Raw genomic sequence first — 22,746 nt, 5'->3', positions numbered from 1 at the left:
AATTAAAGCACTTAGCTTAAAATTAAGATACTCAACCAGGAGCACAGTAGCTCTGCTTATAATCAAGTGGTCTAGACTCTAAAGAGGCTCAAACATAAACATCTCTAACAGATATTGAAAGAATTTATTACTTAATTATAAACCTAATTCCTTGAAGTGAATATTATTACTATTATATAATACCTTTACCAGCATTTAAAGATAATTATATCTATGTAATATTAACATTATATAATATCTTTTATCAATAGCATATAAATATGTAACTATTTGCTGTTGTTACTGCTGCTCTTGCTGCTGCTACTTCTACCATTTACCACTTAATAAACTCTAAGATACTCCTGGTATACAGTAAACACTTTGTATTAACTTGTTTAATCCTACTAACAGCCCTGTGAGATAGATACTATTACTACCCCCATTTAACAAATGAGGAAACAAAAGTAGCAACAGTTTTAACCTTAGTCAAGTTTACGTAGGTAGTAAAGAGCAGAACTGTGATTAAAACCCAAGGAGTCTGATCCAAGTTCATTCTCTTAAACAATAAAAACAAAACAAAAAATAAAAATTAAAAATCCACTTCTCTACCTTATTTTAACTGTTATTAATCACAGCTTATTCTGCACTTGTTATCCTAGAAGCCTCTACATAATATTTCTTTTCTTATCTTGGTGTTATAATCCTGCTTAGATAGCTTCTGGATATCTGAGAGGCATTTTAGAAAGAATGATAATAAAGCAGTTAGAGCATTTGCCAGAGTCAAACTGTTTAGGTAGGATTTAGTTCCACTATTTGTCAGCTTTGTGACCTTAGGCAAATTATTTCTCAAAGTTTCCTTATCTGTAAAATGGGAATAACAATAGTACCTGCCTCATTAGTCATTATAAGAATTCAATTAAGATCCTACCAACAAATATTTATTGGCAACTAAAATACATCATATGCTATTCTAGGTACCATGAATATATACATGCAAAAGATTGACATTATATTCTAACCAGGCAGACGAATAATAAACAAGTAGACAAATAATTCAAATAGTAAAAGCAATGAAGAAAATAAAGCACAATGAAGAAAATGAGTGGGGAAACATTGGCAGAAGCAAACATACAGCATACATTATTACTAACAGTTAAGCATTAAAAGCTCCTAAGATGACTTCTCCAACTACGAGGCTTCTGTGAAGATAACCAACAATTTTTTTTCCCCCACTTAGTATTCTCAAGAATTTGAAGGAAGGATCTTTGAGGACAGGTATTACGGCATTCATTCACTCCTCTACAATTAGGTTCCTAGCACTAAGTTAGGTGTTTGCAACATAAAGATGAAAAGAACAGTCACAGCCTTTAAGGAGGTCTCAGTCTACTAGAGAACTTGATGTTGTCCTTAATGAAACTTAGAGCCTGTGAAGAAGAAATAAAAGTAAGATAAGAGTAAGATAAAAACTGAGAAGTACAAGAAATATTCCAGATGGGAATCTAACTCAAAACTGGGGATGTCAAGAAAGACTTCCTGAAGGATTAGCAGAAGTTAGTCAGAAAAAAGAGTTGGGAAGAGGGCAAAGGGCTAAAGAATGCACGAAGTTTATAAAGGCTTACATGCTGTACAGGTTATCAGGAGTTTTATAAGCCATCAAAAGGCTTTTGAAATTTGTCTTCAAAATCAATGAGGTTTTCTCATCTCCTACCTGAAAAACTAAAAATACAGACAGAATATATGAAACAATAGCTTTTAAAATACAGGACATCAGGTAAGAAAGGGTGATCCCTGAGAAATAGGAAAAAAATGAGACAGGCCCTAAGATCACCTCAGCTTACTGTTTTGACAGTTTCCAGTCTGTGGCATGGAGAGGGGGAATCCAGGTATAGCCCAATATATCTGAGTTGAAGAGACACTGCCAAGAGTCTAGGGAGACCAAGAAGACTAAAGTTCACAGGGAAGAATACTAGAGTGGAGAAAGCTGAATAAATGAACTCCAGAGATCTGCAGAGGGACCTCTCAAGTATCTGGAGTACAATCCAAGATAATAGAAAGAACCACCTGAAATGATGAGAGGCACTCATATAGGGGATGGAACAGTGCCTGTTCCCACCAGTCAGGCTGAAAAAAACTTCACAATTCATGGACCATTAGGTAGAGGACTTGAAAGGAGCTAGTCTTTACTGTGGTAGTCCAAAAAGAGTCCCTCCTAAAAAACTTTAAAAGCAAGACTCAAAAGATTAAGCTGATTCAAAGTAACTTAACTGCATTCCAGAACAAAACTCAAGAGTACTTATAGAAATGCAGTACAATAACATCCAGCACCCAACAAGGTAAAATTCACAATATATTCTTACATCCCATAACAATGTTTTGGTCAATGATGGACAGCATATACGGCAGTGGTCTCGTAGATTATATTGGAGTTGAAAAATTCCTATCACCTAGTGATATTATAACATCAGAGTGCAACTCATTACTCATGTGTTTGTGCTGATGCGTGGTGTAAACAAATCTACTGTGTTGCGAATCATATAAAAGTATTACATATACAATTATATACAATACATGTTACTTGATAATGATAATAAACCATTGTTATGGTTTATGTATTTACTATTCTATATTTTTCATTGTTATTTTAGAGGGTATTCTTCCTATTTACAAAAAAAAATGTTTGCTGTTAAACAGTATACCATGTTACACCAGTAGCAACCTCATCCATGTCATGTTTACCACATCTCTTGATTGCATCATTTTCTCTTGCGCTTGAGTTAATCTCTTGTTGTATACAGTAACATGCAGTACAGACTTGTAGCCTAGGAGCAACAGGCTATACCATACAGCCTAAGTATGCAGCAGACAACACCATCTGGGTTTGTCTAAGTACACTCTATCATGCTCACACAACAACGAAATTGCACAATGACAAAAATCTCAGAACATACCCCCATTGTTAAGTGGCGCATAACTGTATCCGGAATTGAATACAAATTACCAGGCATGGAGGGAGATAGGGTGAAGGGTGGAAAAGGTGAAGGGGAATAAGAGGTACAAATTTCCAATTATAAAATAAATAAGTCACAGGGATATAATACACAGCATAGGGAACATAGTCAATAATATGGTCATAATCTTATACAATGTGATAGATGGTTACTAGACTTATCGTGATGATCACATTGTAAGGTATATAAAAGTCAAAGTACTGTGTTGTACACCTGAAGCTAATATAATATTGTACGTCAACTCTATTTTTAATGAAAAAAAAGCTTTCATAAAAATTTTTTTTAATTACCAGGCATGATTCCATTTACATCAGTCTCCCTTATCTATAGGAAATATGTCCTAAAACCCTGAAACCACAGATAGTAGCAAACCCTATATACCCTATATTTTTTCCTATACGGGCCTATTATAAAGTTTAATTTATGAATTAGGAAAAGTAAGAGATTAAAAATAAAATGCAATTATGATATACTGTAATAATAGTTATGCAAATGTCGTCTCTCTCTCTCTATCTCTCTCACTCTCTCAAAATATCTGATAACCAATCTGGTAACCAAGACGGTTACTAAGTAACTAGCAGGTGGGTATACGCATACAGTGTAGAAACACTGAACACAGGAATGATTCACATCTCAGGTGGGATAAAGCAGGATGCAGAACAGCATGCAATTTAAAACTTATGAATTGTTATTTCTGGTATTTTCCATTTAATATTTTCAGACTGTGGTTGACCATAGGTAATAGAAACCACAGAAACTGAAATCATGGATAAGGGGGGATCACTGTATATGAAACTATGGAAATGAAAACTAATCTATAGTCACTGAAAAAAAACTGTGGTTGCACCTATTAGAATGGTTATCATCAAACAGACAAGAAACAACAAGTGTTGGAGAGGATGCAGAGACACCCACTGTCCCCGCCACCAGCAGGAATACCAAGTGGAAAGATGAAGTGTGGATGGATGAATGCAAGTAGTACTATTATGCTGCCTGACTGCTACTTCTTCAAAAGTGCTGCCCTAAAGACATTAAAAAATTTTAGGAAACTGGAGTTCACCAACATTAGAATGTAGAAGAGAGAAAAAACTCTCAGATCTCCTTCTAGTCCAATTCTCTCATTTTATAAATGAGGAAACCAGGGCACAAACGGGATAGGGTTTACCATCTCCTACATTGGTAGCAGAGATGTGATAGCACTTAGGACTTCTGAGTTGTTTTCTACTGTTCTTTGCTTTATATTGTTCTTCCTCTTTTTTTTCAAAAATGGATTTAGCAATTCCAATCCTTCTTTAAACTGAACAATGGTATAAATACATACCTTTTGTGGAGAAAAGGAGTTTATCTTTCCTAAAGGAGAGTTGAGTTTTGTGGTCTTTCCTGAAGCAATTTTTGTATCCAAATGGCGTACTTCCTTTTCAAAACAATGACGTTTTCTAATCTGTAAACACAGAACAAAATAAGTTTAATGTAAACTACAAGTTTGAGCAGGCTAGTTGTTCTCAAAAGTCAAAACAGTTATGTGTGTTTTCAGCATGAAAAAAAGATGACTATTTCTAGCTGGTTAATAAATAAGTTTTTAAAACACAGTCATCTTATTATAAGACTCAAATAAAATAGAATACAGTAATTCTTCTTGAATCCTAACCAAAACAGCTTTAATTAGTGCTACATCAAACTATAGTATTAAAAAATGATCTTCCCATAAAATAGTCCCACTGTATGAACACAAAGTATAGTATTATAGCAAAGTCCAAATTAAAAGTAAATAAAAATGGAAATCTCATTCTAAATTGAAAAACTCAGAATAAAAATTTTAAATGTAAATATTCATGATTTTCTACATGATTACTATTATTACTATTACTTACTAGATATTTGATAATCCAAGCTGTATTTGACTAAATTTCTTTCATAAATATCACTAAGTTTTCTTTCCAAACTATCTATGCGTTTTCCTACGTGCCAAAATCCTATTCACTTAAATCATAAAGAGGGAAAAAATCATTTATATTAATAATCCCATTCCTACCCCCCCCCAAAAAAAATGAGACCCAATGAAATTAGAGAACTAATGTTATATGTTGAGCCCTACCTCACAACATCCAACTCTACGTACATATTTTTTTGGGGAAAAAATCTCTATAGATTCAAACTTCATACTCAACTGGTGCTTTTCCAAAAATAAACTATTTCATTCTATTTCTAAAAACAAAGTTTAATTACAGAAGTTATTAAAGATTGTAGGTAGAATAAACTACATAATATGAATACTTTTTAAATATATTCAATTAAAGTATACAACTATGTACAAATGACATTAATTAATCATATTTTACTAATCAAGTCATTTCTTTATTTGTAACTAAATCTATTAAAGTCCCAGCCTCCCTATCTCACTGCCATGAACTCTATGAGAAAACACTGTATTTTCATCTATAAAAAGTACATGTTAAAGTATCTAGTAACTCAGGTTTTACTAAACATATTTTATCATGTATGTATACTAAAAACTCAATAAATAAGTAAATCTTGTCATTATACTAAAACTATCAATACCAAAAATATCCATGACATAAATATTCATATCAAAGGTATTATGGCCCAAAAAAAATGCCAATGAGACAAAAACAACAAAGGAGTTAAAAAGTACAAACCAGCTATATTAACATATGCCTTAAGTAAATATTTTACTACCAAATTCCTCACATATAAGAAAGCACCATGCAGTTTCACTTTAATGACATCATTGTAAATAATCTTTTATAACAACAAACTCCTTTGTAATTAGTAACTACATAAAATTGAGGTACAACAATTTACTATTTAATTTATATCTGTGACAACAAATTTGTACAAATGCCACTGAAAACTAGATAGATATCTGATGGCCTTGTTCAGGTATAACTAATGGGATCATTTCACTGGCAATAAACACTCTATTTACCTGCTGTGTAGTTTCTAGGGGTCGAATTCTTTTCTTCTCCACCTGAAAATCATCATTTTCATTTCTGTACATGGATGCCTGTTTCTTGGCAGATAGTTTTGCAGCCAGTGTAGTTTTTTCAGGAGAGTCTTATAGGAGAAGTCATAAAAAGTTAGCATAAATAACTTACACTTAGGCAATTTTTCTAGGAAAAAAAATCAGAATCAAGATGTAAGACTTATTTCTGAAAATTCATAACATACTAAAACATGAAACGCTAAACATGTTTAAAAGCACTTATCACTAAGTTTAACAAAGATATAGCAAACTGTTTGAGAAATATGCTTTCAAAAAGCAAGTCCAATTTTGATTTTTTAATAGGTTTATACTTTCATAGACTACTCCCAATAACATAATTTTAAAAATATAACTAAGATTCTCGCAAGAAAATAAATTTCATTTCTATAAAAATCTTTCAAAAAAAAAATCTTTCTTTATAGTGTCTCAATAGTTCCTTTCCTAGTAAGTATTTTGATGCTCTTTTGCCTTAAAAATACAGTAGAATCAAACTGGTACAATCTATCTATTAATCACAAAATCCCGAAAACTCAATCTCAAGGTCATCAATGACCTCTTAATCACCAAATAATATTAACCTTATTTTATAAATGTGAACATTAGGTTTTAAAGAAGTCAAGTAACATGCCAATGTCATAGTTAAGTAAGAGGCCCAGCCTGGATGTGACTAAATCCTGCTGTCTGACTCCAAAATCCTTAAGTATAAGCTCTAGGCATAAAGCCAAACATAACACTCTCTTCTGGGAACATAATAAGCACATTTTCTTTTTCCTTAATGTCTCCAACACTGTTCTTAACTGCTCCAACACACTGGCTTCTCCCTTTCCCTAAAGGTGAGTGTTCTTAAACGCTTTCCTGTCTCTCTGCTCTTCTCTATATATTCCCTTAAACTCATTTAACAAGCAAGCATTTATTTTATTGAATCCATACAATTCCAGACCATGGAAAAACAATGAAAAAGAAACAGTCCCTATCCTTAAAGGATTTATAGACTATTAGGGGAAAAAGCCCTATAGGCAAGTCCAATTCTATTTTCAAAACACAAGTTTGTCTGTAGAAAAGCAGAAGTGACTATGCACTGGTTTTCAAGCTTTTTCCAAGGACTATACTTTTTAAAGAAAAATTGCTTATAATTTCCAAAATAAGACGAAAGACCTAGAATTTCTTTGATCTATTATCCCCTTCTCCCTACAAGCCATGTTTTCTCCAAAGACTCATAGGAATGTAGTTTCAAAACCAACATATTCTAAAATCTTAAAGTTTTGCCTTTCACACCTGTCTTTAATCTACTTGCAACGGACTTTTGTGTATGGAATAAAATAGGGCTCTAATTTCAATTTTTTCCTTAGAGATATACAACTTATACTCTCCTTTGCCCTCTAGTCTGCAGGAGCCCTTCCATTAAAAAAAGAAAAAAAAATCAAGTTCCTGGATACACATGGAACTGAATTTCAGTTCTCTTTTGGGTTCTCTATTGGTCTACCACTGTGCCAATACCAAACTGTTTTAATTACTATAGCTTTATATATAATACATCAGAATATCTCATATACCAAGGCCTCTTACCTTGACCTGGTTCTTGAAATGTATCTTGGCTATTCTTAGTCCTTTGCATTTCCATACATATTTTAGAAAGACATGTAATTTTGAATTCCGCAACTTAATGGCAAACTGGTAAAATACTCACAAAACAATTCTACATCTTTGGTTCTCAACTGGGAATATTTTAACACCCCTACCCCTCACCCCAACCAAACCAGGGGCATTGACAAATCTCTAGGGACATTTTTGGTTGTCACAGAAGGTGGGGAGGGTGGGGGACAGGCGGAATACTACTGGCATCTTGTGTGTTGAAGCCTAAAAGATGCTGCTAAACATCCCATAATGCACAGGACAATCGCACAAAGAATGATCCCATTCAAAATGTTAATAATGCCACTGTTGACAAACTCTGCCCCAACTAAATCGAAGTCAAATTTGTATGACCCATTAAAGGGTAGGAAACATCTACCAAAAACAATAGTTTCAGAAAAACTGAATTGCCATGTGCCAAAAAGATTAACCCCCAATTCATTAAAAAGAAATTACATTATCTGATTAACAGAAAGTTTTTTTCCTGTTCTTTACAGCAGGGGAGTTCACAGGAAGCTTATCAAAAAAATTCGGTCTTTAAAATACAAAGTTATAAAGAAATGAGAGATATCCAGAATATATTAAAAACAACAACAACAACAAAAAAAAAACTAAAAATCAGTAAGAAACAACCCAATAGAAAAATGGGCAAACAATTTGAATAGGCAGTTCACTAACAAGGACATTTAAATGACCAATAAACATATAAAAAGATGCTCAACTTCATTAGTCACCAGAGCAATACCAATTAAAACTCACGAGTACACCTATGTAAAAATTTTTAAAGACTGGAAATATCAAGTGCTAATAAAAATGCTGAAAAATGTAATTTCCATATACTACTGGACGTAGGGGTAGGGTGTGCATAAATCTGGTTCAACCCCTTTGGAAAATGTTGGAAGTATCTACTATAGCTGGATATATGCATACACTCTTACTAGCAATTCTACTCCTAAGAGAAAATATATGTTTGCACCAGAATGAATAAGAATATCCAAAATAGCATTAATAACCAAAAGCAGAAACCACCCAAATGTATAACGACTAAAAACTGAATTAATAAATTGTGGTATATTCATAGAAGGAAATAATATACAGTAACAAGTACTATTATATGCAACAACACAAATGAAATCTCAGAAATATAATATTAAGCAAAAGTAGACAGATGTAATTCCATTTCTATAAAAAAGCAAAACTCATCAATAGCAACAGAAGGGAAGATAGCAATTACCTGTGGAAAGAAAGGGCAGTGACTAGAATAGATGATAATAAGGGCCTCTGGGGTGTTGGTTATGTCCTATTTCTTATCTAGGTGGTAGTTACATGAGTGTGTTTACTTTGTGAAAATTCTTTAAAACTATACACTTAGAATTTATGCATGTTTCTGAATTTAGGTATATCTTCTTAAAGAATTTACTTAAAAATATAGAGTATTAGAATACAACCCTGACTTACCCCATCTGATTGTTCAAAAGACTCTACTCTAACTCACAATACTGTTAAAATGCAAGTTGTGTATATATTAACAACTGATTTCTATTGTTAAACAACTGATTTTTTTTACAAAGGCACAAAGGCAATGCACTGGACAAAGGACAGCTTTTCAGTAAATGGTGCTGAATACTTAGATATCCATATGCAAAATAAATGAAAATAGATCCATACACCTTGCACCACATACAAAAATTAACTCAAAATGCATCTTAGACTTAAAAGTAAAATCTAAAACAATATTTGATAAAAAAAATTGTACTCAAAATATATAAAGAACTCTCAAATCTTAATAAAAACAGGCAAAAGATTTGATGAACAGATATTTCATCAAAGAAGATATATAGATGGCTAATTAATAAGCACATGAAAAGTTGCTCAACATCATAAATCATTAGGGAAATGCAAATTAAAACCACAGTGAGGTACCACCACCTGCCTATTAGAATGGCTAAAAAGACCGACCATACCAAATGTTGGAAAGGATGTAGAGAAATGGGAACTCTCAGACAGTGCTGGTGGGAATGTGAAATGGTATAACACTTGGGAAAATAGCTGGAAGTTTCTTAAAAAGTTAAACATAAGTGATCCAATCATTCCACTCCTAGATAATCACCCAGAAAAATGAAAGCATATATCCCTAACAAAAAATGGTAATAGCGGCTTTATTTGTAATAGCCCAAAACTAAAAACAACTCAAATATACATCAATAAGTTCCTAGATAAACAGTTTGTAAACATATCCATACAACAGAATATTACTCAGAAATAAAGAGGAACAAACTGTTAATACATGCAACAAGATGGATAAATTTCAAAGGAATTAAGTGAAAGAAGCTAGACAAAGTAAGTGACAAAGTTTGTTTGGGGAGGATGAGTCATGGACGGGTAGGAAAGGAGCCATAACAAGGGGCCATGAGGAAACTTTTAAAGGTGATGGATATGTTCACTATCTTGATGCAGGTGAAAGTTTCATGGAGGTACCTATGTCAAAACTTATCAAAGTGTACCATTTAAATAACAGTTTGTTAAGCATATTTCAATAAAGCTCTTTTTTAAAAAAAATACAAGTTATATATAAATATTATAAAAGTTTTTATAATTAGCTCAAAATCAGTTCCATTCAGTCATACACAAATATTTATCTAGGAACTATATGCCAAGCACTCTGCTAGGCTCTGTGGATACAATGGTAAGTGAACTGACATGGTCCCTGACCTCATGGAGTATATGGACTGCTAGAGAAAGCAGAGATTAAGAAAAGATGCACATAGATACATGGATAATATAAACTGTGACAAGTGCTATGATGGAGAGGTACAAAGTAAGACGACAGAATATAATAGGAAAACCAAATTTAGTCTGATGGAAAGGTCAGCACAGCTCCCTCAAAGAAGTGACATTAAGCTGAGAACTAAAGGAAGAACAAGATAACAAGCCGAAGACAGAATTTTCCTCAGAAGAGACTACCACAAGCAAAGGCTGGAGGAAGAAAAAAAGCATGACCCTTTGAAGAAAGGAAAAGAAAGCCAAAAGGGTTAAGGGTCAAAACACTATTGGTCATCTCTCCAGCATCTATTCCACCTCCTCTTCTTCATTCCTAACAGATTTCACACTTTAGTTCAAGCAGCTACCCTTCTCCACACGCAGTCACACGTTTTAGAGGAAGATGAGTCCATCTTTGATTTTAGGAAGTAGATACTATTTAGACTTAAGTCAATCACGGCAACCTCTTTTCTCTCTGCCAGTAATTAGTTACGGAGTAACATGAATAAAAGTAGGAAAAGAAGTTATGGCATGCTCTAAATAAGAGATGGTAGTTTAGACTAAGGAGGTATCAATGGAGATAGATTTACAAGGAGTAATACGGAAGAGCAATGTGCACAGGATATCATCTAGGTTTCTGGCTTAGGTAAATAATGGTCAATTCTTTCCATATAATCAAAGCCAAAGAAATATTTTTTAAGAATATTTTATCTTATTCTTAAAATAGTTCTGTTAAATAAATCTTATAAGAACTATTCAAGGCTTACACGTAAATATACCTGATACTCATGTGAAATACTAGCCTCAGAATTTCAGGCAAACTCATCGAGAGTGAATAAGGCTAAATAGATTTTATTTTAGAATACAAATCAATATTTTACAAAATCCTAACATATAATTAACAATACTGCCTACAAATAACATCAATTTCTGCATATCATTTATTTTGCCCTGCCTTCTTCAAAAAATGATTTAAGCTAGCAAAATATCTGAATAAACTAAAAGTTAAGACAAAAATAGTCCAAGGATTTCTAATCACTCTATGTATTATCTAAAAATACTTCCAGAGAAAATAGGTAGAGGTGCATAATCAATTAGACTAACGAAATTTATCTAAATTAGGTCTCATAACAATAAGTAAGACTCCTATTACAGATACCAACAGACCTAGGCATAATATAAAGTACCTTGACAAGGTGATGAAGTGCCATGTCTTTCAGAAGGTGGTGTACTTGGACTATTGAAATGAGGTGAAGTTCCTTGGTGCATGTCATCGTTTGTAAAGTTCTTTGAATGGCATGTACAACAACATGACAATGGTACTTCAGCTTTTTTACTTAAGCTGTCATCCACTGGCTTCCCTAAAAATAAAAGAAGATCTATTTACAATATTTCTAATTTAAAAAACATTAATTTTCCTCTGCAGCTAGGGTGAGCAACCACCCAAATTTGCCCAGGATTGGGAGGTATTCCAGGATGCAAGATTTTTAGTGATGAAACCATGAAAGTATCTCGTAAATCTGAAAAAGCTGGTCACCTTATCTGCAGCATCAAATTAGGACAAGAGGGAAACACTTATGCCAGAAATCTTTATAGAGAAGTTATCAATTACATAATTTTTAAAAATCTAATTGTCAAAAAATTAATGTAATAAAGACACAACCACTCAAGTATTCATTCATATTGAGATTTATTAAAATATCCAGCAGGAGGATTAAAACAAAGACCTAAATGATATTCCTGATTATTACTATTTCCCTAAATGAAGAATTTGAAAGTTCAATGTTAAACAATAATGTAAACACATAAGGATTAAATTATTCCACATATGTCTATTTCAAAGAGACACATGTTTCATGATGTATCAATTCTGACACATATATCAAAATACGTTTCACAGTCAACATTCAAATTAAATATAACAGGTAACTTTAATATTTAAATACAGAATTGTAATATGTCTATATTGTGTTCCTAACTGTATAAATATACAACTCACAGATATTAAAAAAAAGATACTAAAAAAAAAGTAATTTATTTTTATTTTCTATAAGCAGTACTAACATTATTTTCCCATATGTACTATATAAATACTACTAATTCTATTTTCCAGGGTCTCCCATTAACATTTTAAGTTATTAACAGATAATTTCATTTTCTCCCCAAAGATTAACATCAGTAAGAATAAAACTAGACAACCAAGTTTATAAAATATGTACTTTTTATTTTTAATACAATCTTATCAGTAGCACAGACATTTTCTTTTAAAAAATAGTATATAAATATACACACATATAAACACAGACGTACACACAAACATACTTAACTTTAAATTATCCTAATGCTTCAGGTCAAAGCCATCTAATTAGGTAACTAAAATGTATCCAATATTGTATTTTAGATTCATTATGTATACTAGATCGTCTATCATAAAAGTAAATGTTACTAGGCACTTGTTAGCAAATCCAATAAAAGAATGGGAAATAATATAAATTCATAAAAACAATATTACTATAATCTCATACCTGTTAGAATGGCTATTAACAATAAGACAAGAAAAAGGAACCGTCAAATACTGCTGGTAGGAATGTAAATTGGTGCAGCTACTATGGAAAACAGTATGAAGCTTCCTCAAAATATTAAGAGTACAGCTACCATATGCTCTAGTAATCTTTCTTTTGGTTATTGACACAAAAAATTTGAAAACGTTTATTCATAAAGATGTATGTACCCATATGTTCATTATGGCATTATTCACAGTAGCCAAGACATGGAAACAACCTAAATATCCTTCAAGGGATGATTGGATAAAGAAACTATCGTATATTTATACAACAGAATACTACTCAACTATAAAAAAGGTTGAAATATTTGCAACAACATAGATGGAGCTTGAAAGTATCATGTTAAGTGAAATAAGTCAGACAGAAAAGGACAAGAACCATATGATTTCACTCATATGTGGGATATAAAACATAAAGCAAAAAATGAACAAACAAAAAGAACAAACTCATAGATACAAACAATAGTATATTGTTACCAGAGGGGAAGATGGATAGGAGGAAAATGATGAGAATAAAGGGGGTCAAACATATCGTGACAGAAGGACATTAGACTTTGAGTGGTGAGCACACAATGCAATATACAGAAGCTGTATTATAGAATTGTACACCCGAAACTTTACATAAAGTTATTAACCAATATTACCCCAATACATTTCATTTCAATACACAAGAAAGTAAGTTCAAAATCAAAAACAATATTATAATAAATTCTATTTATCTAGAATCCAAACAAGTAGAAAGATCAACTAGAATGTTTTCTTTTCTATATATTCAATATTTTAATATTATGAGAGATAGATAAGCAAATATATTAAAGGCTTTACTAAAAAAAAATCATTCCTATATGTTATAGCATCATGACAGTCCCATTTCTTGCATCTTTAACATACAAACTATCATAATTATTTTCATAACTAAGCATTCCAAAATTATTATGTATACTCTGAATCAAGTAAAGGATCACATTACATTCAAAATTGTTTTAGGATTAATTGAACATATTTTGCTATATTGAAACTCTTTTGGAAGTTATATAACATTATAAAGAAGTGTCTTAAAAGAGAATACTTAAATTAGCTAGCATATGGATAAATCGTTCTGGATAAAAGGTACTTTCAGGTTCCAATAAGCAACCTAAAGATAGCAACCAAGGACTTACCACTAAGGGATTGTTGCCATGCTAAAGCAGAACAAAGTAAGGCTAAACTTTTTCCACTTCCTGTAGGGCTCTCCAACAAACAATGCTGCTTATTGTTTAATCCTCTGACAATCTACCAACACAAAGACAATAAATAGAAAAAATCAACAAATAATTTACTTCATTAGGGTCTCTCTTCATTACAAGTACAACGATAACAACAATGAGAAACAAGGTTGCACTTCAGAGAACACAGCAACAGCAGAAGAGAGAACTAGTTAGTATTAGTTAAATCTAAACTTTATTCCTTAAGACATCTCCTTAAAATTATGTTGAATTTTAAAGCATATCAAGCACAAAAGAAATGAAAAAATGCAATCTGTTCCTTAATTAGGTAAGCACCATCATTTCTAAAACTAGAATACACTAATATCTTTGATGAAAGCTTAATGGGGGACACTACTATCGGACTATAAATTGTTACAACCACTTTGTACAGAAATTAATGATTTCTAGTAAAGATACTCAACTCCAGTTAAGTCCAGTTCTATGTATATACTCAAAACTTTTTCCACACAGAGAAAACTTGTTTAAGAAAGTTCATAGCAGCATTGTTTATAATTGTAAAAGAATGAAAACAACCTAAATGTCTATCAAAAGGAAAATGGACCAAAAAAATCTGGTATACTCACATAATAGAATACTATAAAGCAATTAAAATGGATTAACAATCAATAGGGCTACATCTTAAAAATAATATTAAGCAAAAAAAAAATCAAGTTCTACAAAAAATAGGTATAGTACCATATCACTGTACAAAGTTCAAAACTGTAAAGTAATACTTTATATTGTATATGGATAAAGATGTAATAAACATTTAAAAACAAGGCTAGAAAAGAACAAATCCAGGATACTAGTAATCTTGTGAATTGTAAACAATGTATAAAGCAAATATGGCAAAATATTAAGATATAACAAAGCTAGAAAGTCAGTTTATTCAAGTCTGTATATTAATTTTCTATCTGATTGAAATATCTCAAAAAAATTAGCTGAAAAACAGACTATTCTGTGTGAAAGACAGTAAATGCTTCATAGAAAGCAATAATTCTGTGAAGTAAACAGAAGTTCCAAATGAACTGAGAACATTTTTCAGAATATTTCAGAACATTTTTCTTCTTTGCCTCCTAACCATGGACATATACAGTTTAGCAGTGACTGGTATTATTTTTCCAAAGGTTAGTTGTTCTTCGATGATAGCAAATCCATTTACTGTCTGAGAAAATGAATTTAGTCACAGACTCAATGTATGTTATGAATTATAAGCATCTGTATCTTGATAGACTTAAAATAACTGCTGGAAAATACTTACAGAATTCATCATAGCAAGCTGTGATGGATAAGCTTTACAAGGAAAGTTAATCTTCACCCCACCAATTGTGTATTCAGACCACATTGAAGACATCACACTTTCTTCAGACTCCTAACTGCAACACAAACAAAAATCAATATTAAAACAATGTCATTCAAAGAAACGATATACCAACACTAGGACAGAAGTCTGAAAATAAAAACTGGAAAAAACATATAAACAAAATAAATGGAAGTAAAAGAATTTTCTAGTCTTATAAATCACAGTGGTTGAGAGCATGTCTTGGAATCTGACAAATCTGGATTTGTATCCTTATTCTGTCAAAGCTGTGGAGTTGGGAAGTACAGGTTCTAGATCAGGTTGTGACAACAACTCTGATGTTACCTTGATCATGTCTTTACTTCTCTAGACTTAAATCTTATTCTGTAATGATTCTTAATTTTAAAACTGTCGTAAGGGAGAAAACTCCTTGGCATATAGTAGGAGCTCAGTAATTCTTATTTAAAGGTAAGCAGGGTATAATAGAAAGAAGTGGGTTTTGGATTAAGGCAAACTTAAATCTGAATTCCACTGTGTGAATCACTTAACCTCTCAGAGCCTGTTTCTTCACCTGTGAAATGGAGATAATACTATCTACCTAATAGGGTTTTTATGAAAATTAGCCAAGCACTGAGTTAAAAATAAGGTAATGTACAGACTGTGCCTAAACTCCAGTATCTGACACAGAGGAAGTGATCTGTTTTAATCCCTGAGTCTTCTAAACCAGTTTTTCTTAACCTAGAGTCCACAGATGTAATTCAGAGGCTGTGATCTCTTAATATTACATGCAAAAGTTTCTGTGCATAACTGAATTTTCTCTAAAGAGAAACTCCATAGATTCCTCATTTCCAAAAACATATCCCAAGGAAATAATTGGAAATAGAGGGGAAAATGATATACACTGTTATCAACTGGGAGATTATTTGCAATAGTGAAAAAAAAATGGTAAATTCAATCTGGGCATGGAGAAATGGTTAAAATAGCAATTTACTAGATTATGAAGCCAATAATAAATTTAACCATAGCTATGTGTTCTAAAAGAAGTTAAGAACCACTAATCTAACCTAATATTTTGCGATCTGTGAAGCTCTGAGAATGAGACTTGGAATCTAACCCCTTAATCTGAAACAATTCAACGCTGGCTTAGTTACTCAGATATCACCTAGAAATCAATCCATCCCTCGCCCCAATTGTACCAACAAGCCTCTCGAAATGGGGTAGCTTCCCCTAACCACTGAATAAAGGAAAAACAAAACAAAACAACGATCCGCCGGCCAACGATCCGCCCCCTACCGCCAAGAGTTAACGCGGGAACCCGGGCTAATAGGCCTCTGCTCCAAGAAGGTGAGGACAGGCTCCCGCTCCCCAGATTTTCTTCCTCATATTTCCTTCCTCCCTCTGCCAGTTGAGATCCTCGAGGCTCTGGTGATCAGTCAATGCCGCTGAGCCTGCCAGGCTGCGGGGCGAAAGCAGAAGACATCTCTCTGGCAGGCTTTGCGCCCTCCCCACAGGAGACAGACTTGCCTGGTCTGAAGAAAGCCGAAGCAACGCTAACCGGGCTCCGATTCACTGGAAAAGGAAACTGATATCGGCGAGCAAATAAAGCGGAGCCTTGGCACCGAAGAAAGGTCCCAAGCTTCTTTTTCTCCACAGGCTGCTATTCCCCTGGCCTGGTCGCGGGTTCCGTGCCACTGTACTTTTGCTCTCCTCCAGTTCTCGTCAGACTCCGCATCACCACTCTCCCGGACGAATTCCCGCCTCCCACCCCCTTGGCTCCCGGCACCCAATCGGCGGACGAGCTCAGACAACCAATCACACGCCAAGGCCAGAAACAAGCACCAATCGCGGGGCGAGATTAGGGGACGAGCACTCTGGCACCCAATGGAAACCTCCACAATAAAAATAGACCCAAGGTAACTGAAGGCACCGGAAGGCGAACGCCAGAAGAGTGAATGACGCGTGCCGCAAAACCCAGGTGTATAAAGGAAAAGAGTCTTCTCCTTTTGATTTTTTGAAACCGATGATTTAACCTGTGCACCAGTTTTATTACGGTCTGTAGACCAATGGAAACACCTTTAAGCCTTGCCGAGTTCTTCTCTGAGCATTCAATGCCGCTCGATTCTTATTTCTGAACTATAGAGTAGCCGGGGTTTTGAAAAGTAGCCGGGGAATTGCAAGACTGCTGAGCCAAACTAAGCGAAAAGGTTCGTTAACTGGCTACATTATCGCAATAATCAAGGCTTTCTCAGATACTAAATTCAACCAAAGAAACGCTCATGAAGTCGCCAGCACCAGAGCACTTCCTCCTACCTCTTTTAAGGCTCATCCCTCCTAAAGTCAGTTTATTCTTTTTTGCCAAGATGTACACTTCAGTTTCTTCGAAGATAGGTTAATCGTGATCTCGCCAAATTGTTGTTTTAAAAAAAAATTCTGTATAGCCTGAACTTGGCTCAAATACTAGTGTCCCAAAAAAAGGAAAACTTGACTTTCTCAAATTGTAGAAACTACTCTGGGGAGAGAGATTTGCTGCAGGAGTGAACAGCAGGGGGAGAGTCGATTTGTTTGCCTCACTTTTGACTTTACATCTTTTCCAAGTGATAAAACACAGCCATAAAAATAAATTCTACCCTTTAATTTAGTAATTTTAGGCTCAGAAATTATCCTAAAGAAGAAATCTTTAAGAAAAAGTAATAATACCTCAATTCATAAGTGTCTATTGTAATACTGAAAAAAAATCAAAAATTTCCCAGCTTAGGAATAGGGAGATGGTTATATCAACTAAATCATTATGAAGCCAATAAAATAATTATAAAAACTAAAGAACCTGCAAACAAGTTCCATATAAAGTTAAATTTTAAAAAAGCAGACTCCAAACTGGGTATTATGAATTGTTACATGAAAATATGTACGTATGAGCAAAGATGAAGGGAAGGTACAGAAATAACTTACTGTCAAAGCAGTGGAATAAAGGATAATTTATAAAAATAAATCCTTAAAAATACCTTCAAATTGTTCTTTTACAAACTTTTAAAATATCCAATCTTTTAAGTAGCTGCTCCATCATATCTATTGATTTTTCTCTCCCAGATTTCTAAGGCTCTCAATTGACTCTAACTTTGTATTGCCATTTGATGTATGTGGCCTAACAGAAAAAGATCCACCTTGGCTCTGGAGACAGACAATCCTGGATTCCAGTCTCCTGGACTGTTCCTTTCAGGTTAACAGTAGTGAAATGAAACAAAAAACTACAAGTTCATTTGGTAAAGAATATGAATGTTTATAAACCAATATTCAAAATAGCTGCACACATCTGTTTTCACTTGAATAAAAAAATCACATTGTGACAAATTTTATAACCTTAACTTAAAATACATGAATATTAACATTTACTAATATATTTACACATTTTATTTACATCATCAACAGATCTGATGAAAAACAGCAAATGTTATTAACACAGCAGGTTTTGACCAGCATTTGAAAATTGATCCAAGAATGTGCACTGCATTGAGTTAGAAAACATATTTCAACCTTTTCTGAACTCCTAGAGGTTACCTAATCACACAAAATATTCCAAAGCCCCAGTTCAAAAACAAAACAGAACAGGAGCAGTTGCATTCAATCTTAAAAGACTACAAAACTGCCTTGTTTAAAAATATGAAAATTCGTATGGTATTTTTTAAGTATATGCTTTTATTTTTCACAATATTACTTAATTGAACATTAAGCATCTATCATCTATGATACTGCATACTTCGTGATTTTAAACAGCGACGAATTAGTTTTTACATAATACCCTTATGAGGTAGGGCCAGTAGTAATCTCATTTTACAAAGGAGAAAAAATGAGATGTGACTATTTGCTAGTAAAAAGGCCGAAGCTAAATTTCTTTTCTTATAAACCACGCCTGCCTAATTTCTTTTACAAATGAAGAGGTCTGTTTCAAGTGGGGGCGGGAGGTGGGTGTCATTCTGGAATATCACAGAAAGCAAAGTACTTTCTATGTTGGAGTCTTAAAAAAAAAAAAATGATTGTAGATTACCTGAATGCATCTACCTAATCAATGGAAGTTACTAACAGAGGACTGCAAAATCCTTCAGCAAAATGGTATTTTCTGCCTTTTAATTTTTCCTGAGGTCGAAACACTATATATTTTCTTACTCAAAGATCTTCTTAAATTATATGAATTATAATCCTGATGCTAAACTTAAGAGCTCTTTAATTCAATGGGTTTTATTGCTCTAAACTTTAGATACCAATGTATTTCTGACCATTAGATAAATTAGTAAAGGATTATAAAAATAAATTTTAAAAAAACTAAATGAGACCCTCCTTCCAGGTTCTTCTCTGCACAAAGATGTTTCTAGAAACACTTTCAAATCAGCATCTTAAAATTCTAAATTATTTAAGTATCTCTAAACATATGGCTTCATGTATCAATAAAAATTGAAGCAAATATGTACAAATCTTAAAATCTTCATTTGTAATTCCACAGAAATCATTTACAAAAAGCTATTTGACTTTTTTAAAGCCTTCTCGGTTCTAGTACTGTTTCTTGAGAACTAGAATTCCATCTTACATCAATATTACTTGCATTGCAAGTTTGAGATTTCTATTTGGATATTAAAATTCCTAATTTTTCTTGAATTCTCCCTTTTTCTCCCTCTCATCATTGCATCATTGTCGCACTCTATTACTAGCTGACAATGAAAGTAAACACTAGGGCTACCCACAAATTCATTTTTATAAGAAATTAAATTAAAGGCATGGCAGTTTTTCTTCACTTAAAGCTAAATAAAAAGCCAAATTCACTTTCCAGTAATGAGTTTCTGAAATGTGTTCCCAATAGAAAAAAAGCTCAGCTGCTACAGCATAAAGATACTAGCAAAGTTGATCCAAAGAACTGCCAGTCAAATATCAGCAAGCATGATTCTCAAGAGAGTTCTAAATTGTATTCATGTTGAACTGAATCACTTTAGTGATTCCAAGATGTTACTGTTCCCATTCAGTTTAGAGTCATTATAAGATGCAGACTCATGTTGGGTGTATGCAGCAAACAGTTTCATTATTTTAAGTACTTTTTTTAAATTCCACTAACACTCATGTTTATTATTTCAATTACTGTGCTTTCAATACAATAACAGAGCTGTACATCAGGATCCATGCTTCCAGTGTCCCTGGATCCATTCTTATAAGATGGATCTTTACAGATTCCAGTCCATCCACTTGGTTTCTCCTTTATTTGTTGAAGACCTAAAAATATAAGGAAAAAAAATTAAGGCAAGAAATCTAGAAAGGATTTTGGTTTTTATGTTTGAGATATTAAATAAGTCTTAAAAATAAGTTACTACTTACGTGTAATAATTGGATCAATATCTCTTGTCTGAGTGGCAACATCGGAAGCACAGACTTGCCCTATTTGGATCAGCAAAGACATAATATCTTCATACAGTGGAGGAAATGCTCGACAAAAAGCGACCAAACTTGGCAGAGTTGGCATGAAAAAAGCATATCGCTTAGCCTGTGTTAAAACTGTTGGAAAGAATGAAACAGAATTTTTGAATTTACATATAATTCAACATACGCAGCCTATACAATACAATAAGCACCAGGCTCTGTGCTGAGGATACTCAGTTTTCTATGACATGGTCAGCCCATCTTTAAAAGGGGTCATCAAATATGTGGTGACGGAAAGAAATCTAACTATGGGCAGTGATCACACAATGCAATATGTATATGCCTTACTGTTGAATTGTATACCTAAAACTTCCTGGATTTCATTAACCAATGTCACCATAATAAAAATAAATAAATTTTTTTTAAAAATCTAGTTATCAGCCATCATCCAACACAAATTCTATGCCCAAGCACTGTGTTAAGTATGTCACTTGCATTATTTCACTTAATTCTCACAATCTTATGAATGAGAAAACTCTTAAATAAAACTTAGATTAAGAAACTTGTTCAAGGCCACACAGCTAGTTAGTGATGGAGTTGGGATTGAACTCAAGCAGCTGAAGCTCTTAACCACTACAAATAATTATTTTGTGAATTGAATACAATGAATAGAAAAATGAACAGAGTATTATGGAAGCCCTGAGAAAGAATATGAAACTAAGCCATTACTTTAAAAGACTGAATTACAGTTCATATCTTTTAAAGTAGTTTATTTTCACACCATTTTACTCTACAAACCAGAAGGTGGTTAAAATGTTAGGGTATGTTTTAGAACCCAAGGAAACAACTAATATACTTATTTATACATATGATTATATTATTCTGGAACTCTAAGCATTTGTAATAAACTGTAACTTCTATTAACATAATTACATTCAGAGATTTAATTTCCATTTATAAAATGTGGGAAGCTTATTATTTATGATAAATTGATATAAAGTCATTCACAAAATGAAAGATATGTTTTGCCTTCTTTTCTATTAACGTAATTACATTCAGAGATTTAATCTCCATTTATAAAATGCGGGAAGCTTATTATTTATGATAAATTGATATAAAGTCATTCACAAAATGAAAGATATGTTTTGCCTGCCTATTCATCTCCTCTACACTATAAATCACATTTGTAATAAAATTTTCAAAAGGTGGCATAAATTAGTGATGGAGAAAACATAGTGTCACTAACGTACTTTTTTATGTTAGAAGTTTTGTCATTGATGTTGGTTGGTTGGCTACACACCTGTTAGCAAAGTTCCCATGACATTGACAGCTAAGCGAGCCACACTGAGTGACTTTGGTAATGCATACTGGATACACAAATGAGAAAGCAACTGGATAGCAAATATCTGCAATACAAAATCCAAATAGTACATGTTTCTGAAGAAAATCTTCAAGTATTTAAAATGATAAAATGTTTTATATAACTAGCGAGACTGGAGAGAGATTAAAATTTTCCTAATGCTCCAAAATGCTCATTACCTGTTTTTCAAGTTCTGGCTGTGCAATAAGCTCAGGTATGAAATCCAGACAGATGTGCATAGATGGAATACCTGCGACTGTCAGAGGCAAAAGTTCACATGGATAACCCTATCTCAACAAGAAAGGGAGAGAAATTAGAAATAAAATATAAGTCAAATACAAATAAAAATATAAAGGAAGGTTTTCTTTCCTTTATGTAAAAGTTGCTCAGAAGGCTACAATGCCTTACATGCATCCTAGCATTTCATCTCTCTGATATGCTAGAATAGAGGTCAGTTTTCTAAACACTTTAATAGGCTGAAATAAAATCTAAAAAA

At 33.1% G+C, this 22,746-nt stretch overlaps 2 protein-coding genes across 5 annotated transcripts in view; both read right to left on the bottom strand.

The window, feature by feature from the left end:
* BRIP1 (BRCA1 interacting DNA helicase 1) overlaps positions 1–17,254 on the bottom strand; it is a 159,549-nt gene extending 142,295 nt beyond the window's left edge. The window contains exons 1-6 of the mRNA XM_039885832.1: positions 17,018–17,254; positions 15,455–15,569; positions 14,107–14,218; positions 11,571–11,744; positions 5,935–6,062; positions 4,309–4,428 (exon numbers count right to left, since the gene is read on the bottom strand). Coding sequence (XP_039741766.1) covers positions 4,309–4,428; positions 5,935–6,062; positions 11,571–11,744; positions 14,107–14,218; positions 15,455–15,547 — 627 coding nt within the window. The 5' untranslated portion in view covers positions 15,548–15,569; positions 17,018–17,254. The remainder of the gene's footprint in view (positions 1–4,308; positions 4,429–5,934; positions 6,063–11,570; positions 11,745–14,106; positions 14,219–15,454; positions 15,570–17,017) is intronic.
* Positions 17,255–18,754: 1,500 nt separating this feature from the next.
* INTS2 (integrator complex subunit 2) overlaps positions 18,755–22,746 on the bottom strand; it is a 50,755-nt gene continuing 46,763 nt past the window's right edge. For 3 of the 4 annotated variants that reach the window (XM_039885829.1, XM_039885828.1, XM_039885831.1), the window contains exons 22-25: positions 22,430–22,537; positions 22,191–22,296; positions 20,849–21,025; positions 20,572–20,746 (exon numbers count right to left, since the gene is read on the bottom strand). In XM_039885829.1, the coding sequence (XP_039741763.1) occupies positions 20,577–20,746; positions 20,849–21,025; positions 22,191–22,296; positions 22,430–22,537 (561 nt within the window). In that variant the 3' untranslated portion in view covers positions 20,572–20,576. Of the gene's footprint in view, positions 20,747–20,848; positions 21,026–22,190; positions 22,297–22,429; positions 22,538–22,746 lie in introns of all 4 variants that reach the window. The other variant, XM_039885830.1, reaches the window with a different exon arrangement.

Source organism: Pteropus medius, unplaced genomic scaffold (genome assembly GCF_902729225.1).
Source record: "Pteropus medius unplaced genomic scaffold, Ma_sr-lr_union100, whole genome shotgun sequence".
NCBI classification, from domain to species: domain Eukaryota; kingdom Metazoa; phylum Chordata; class Mammalia; order Chiroptera; family Pteropodidae; genus Pteropus; species Pteropus medius.
This window is presented reverse-complemented; position numbering and strand designations above follow the sequence as displayed.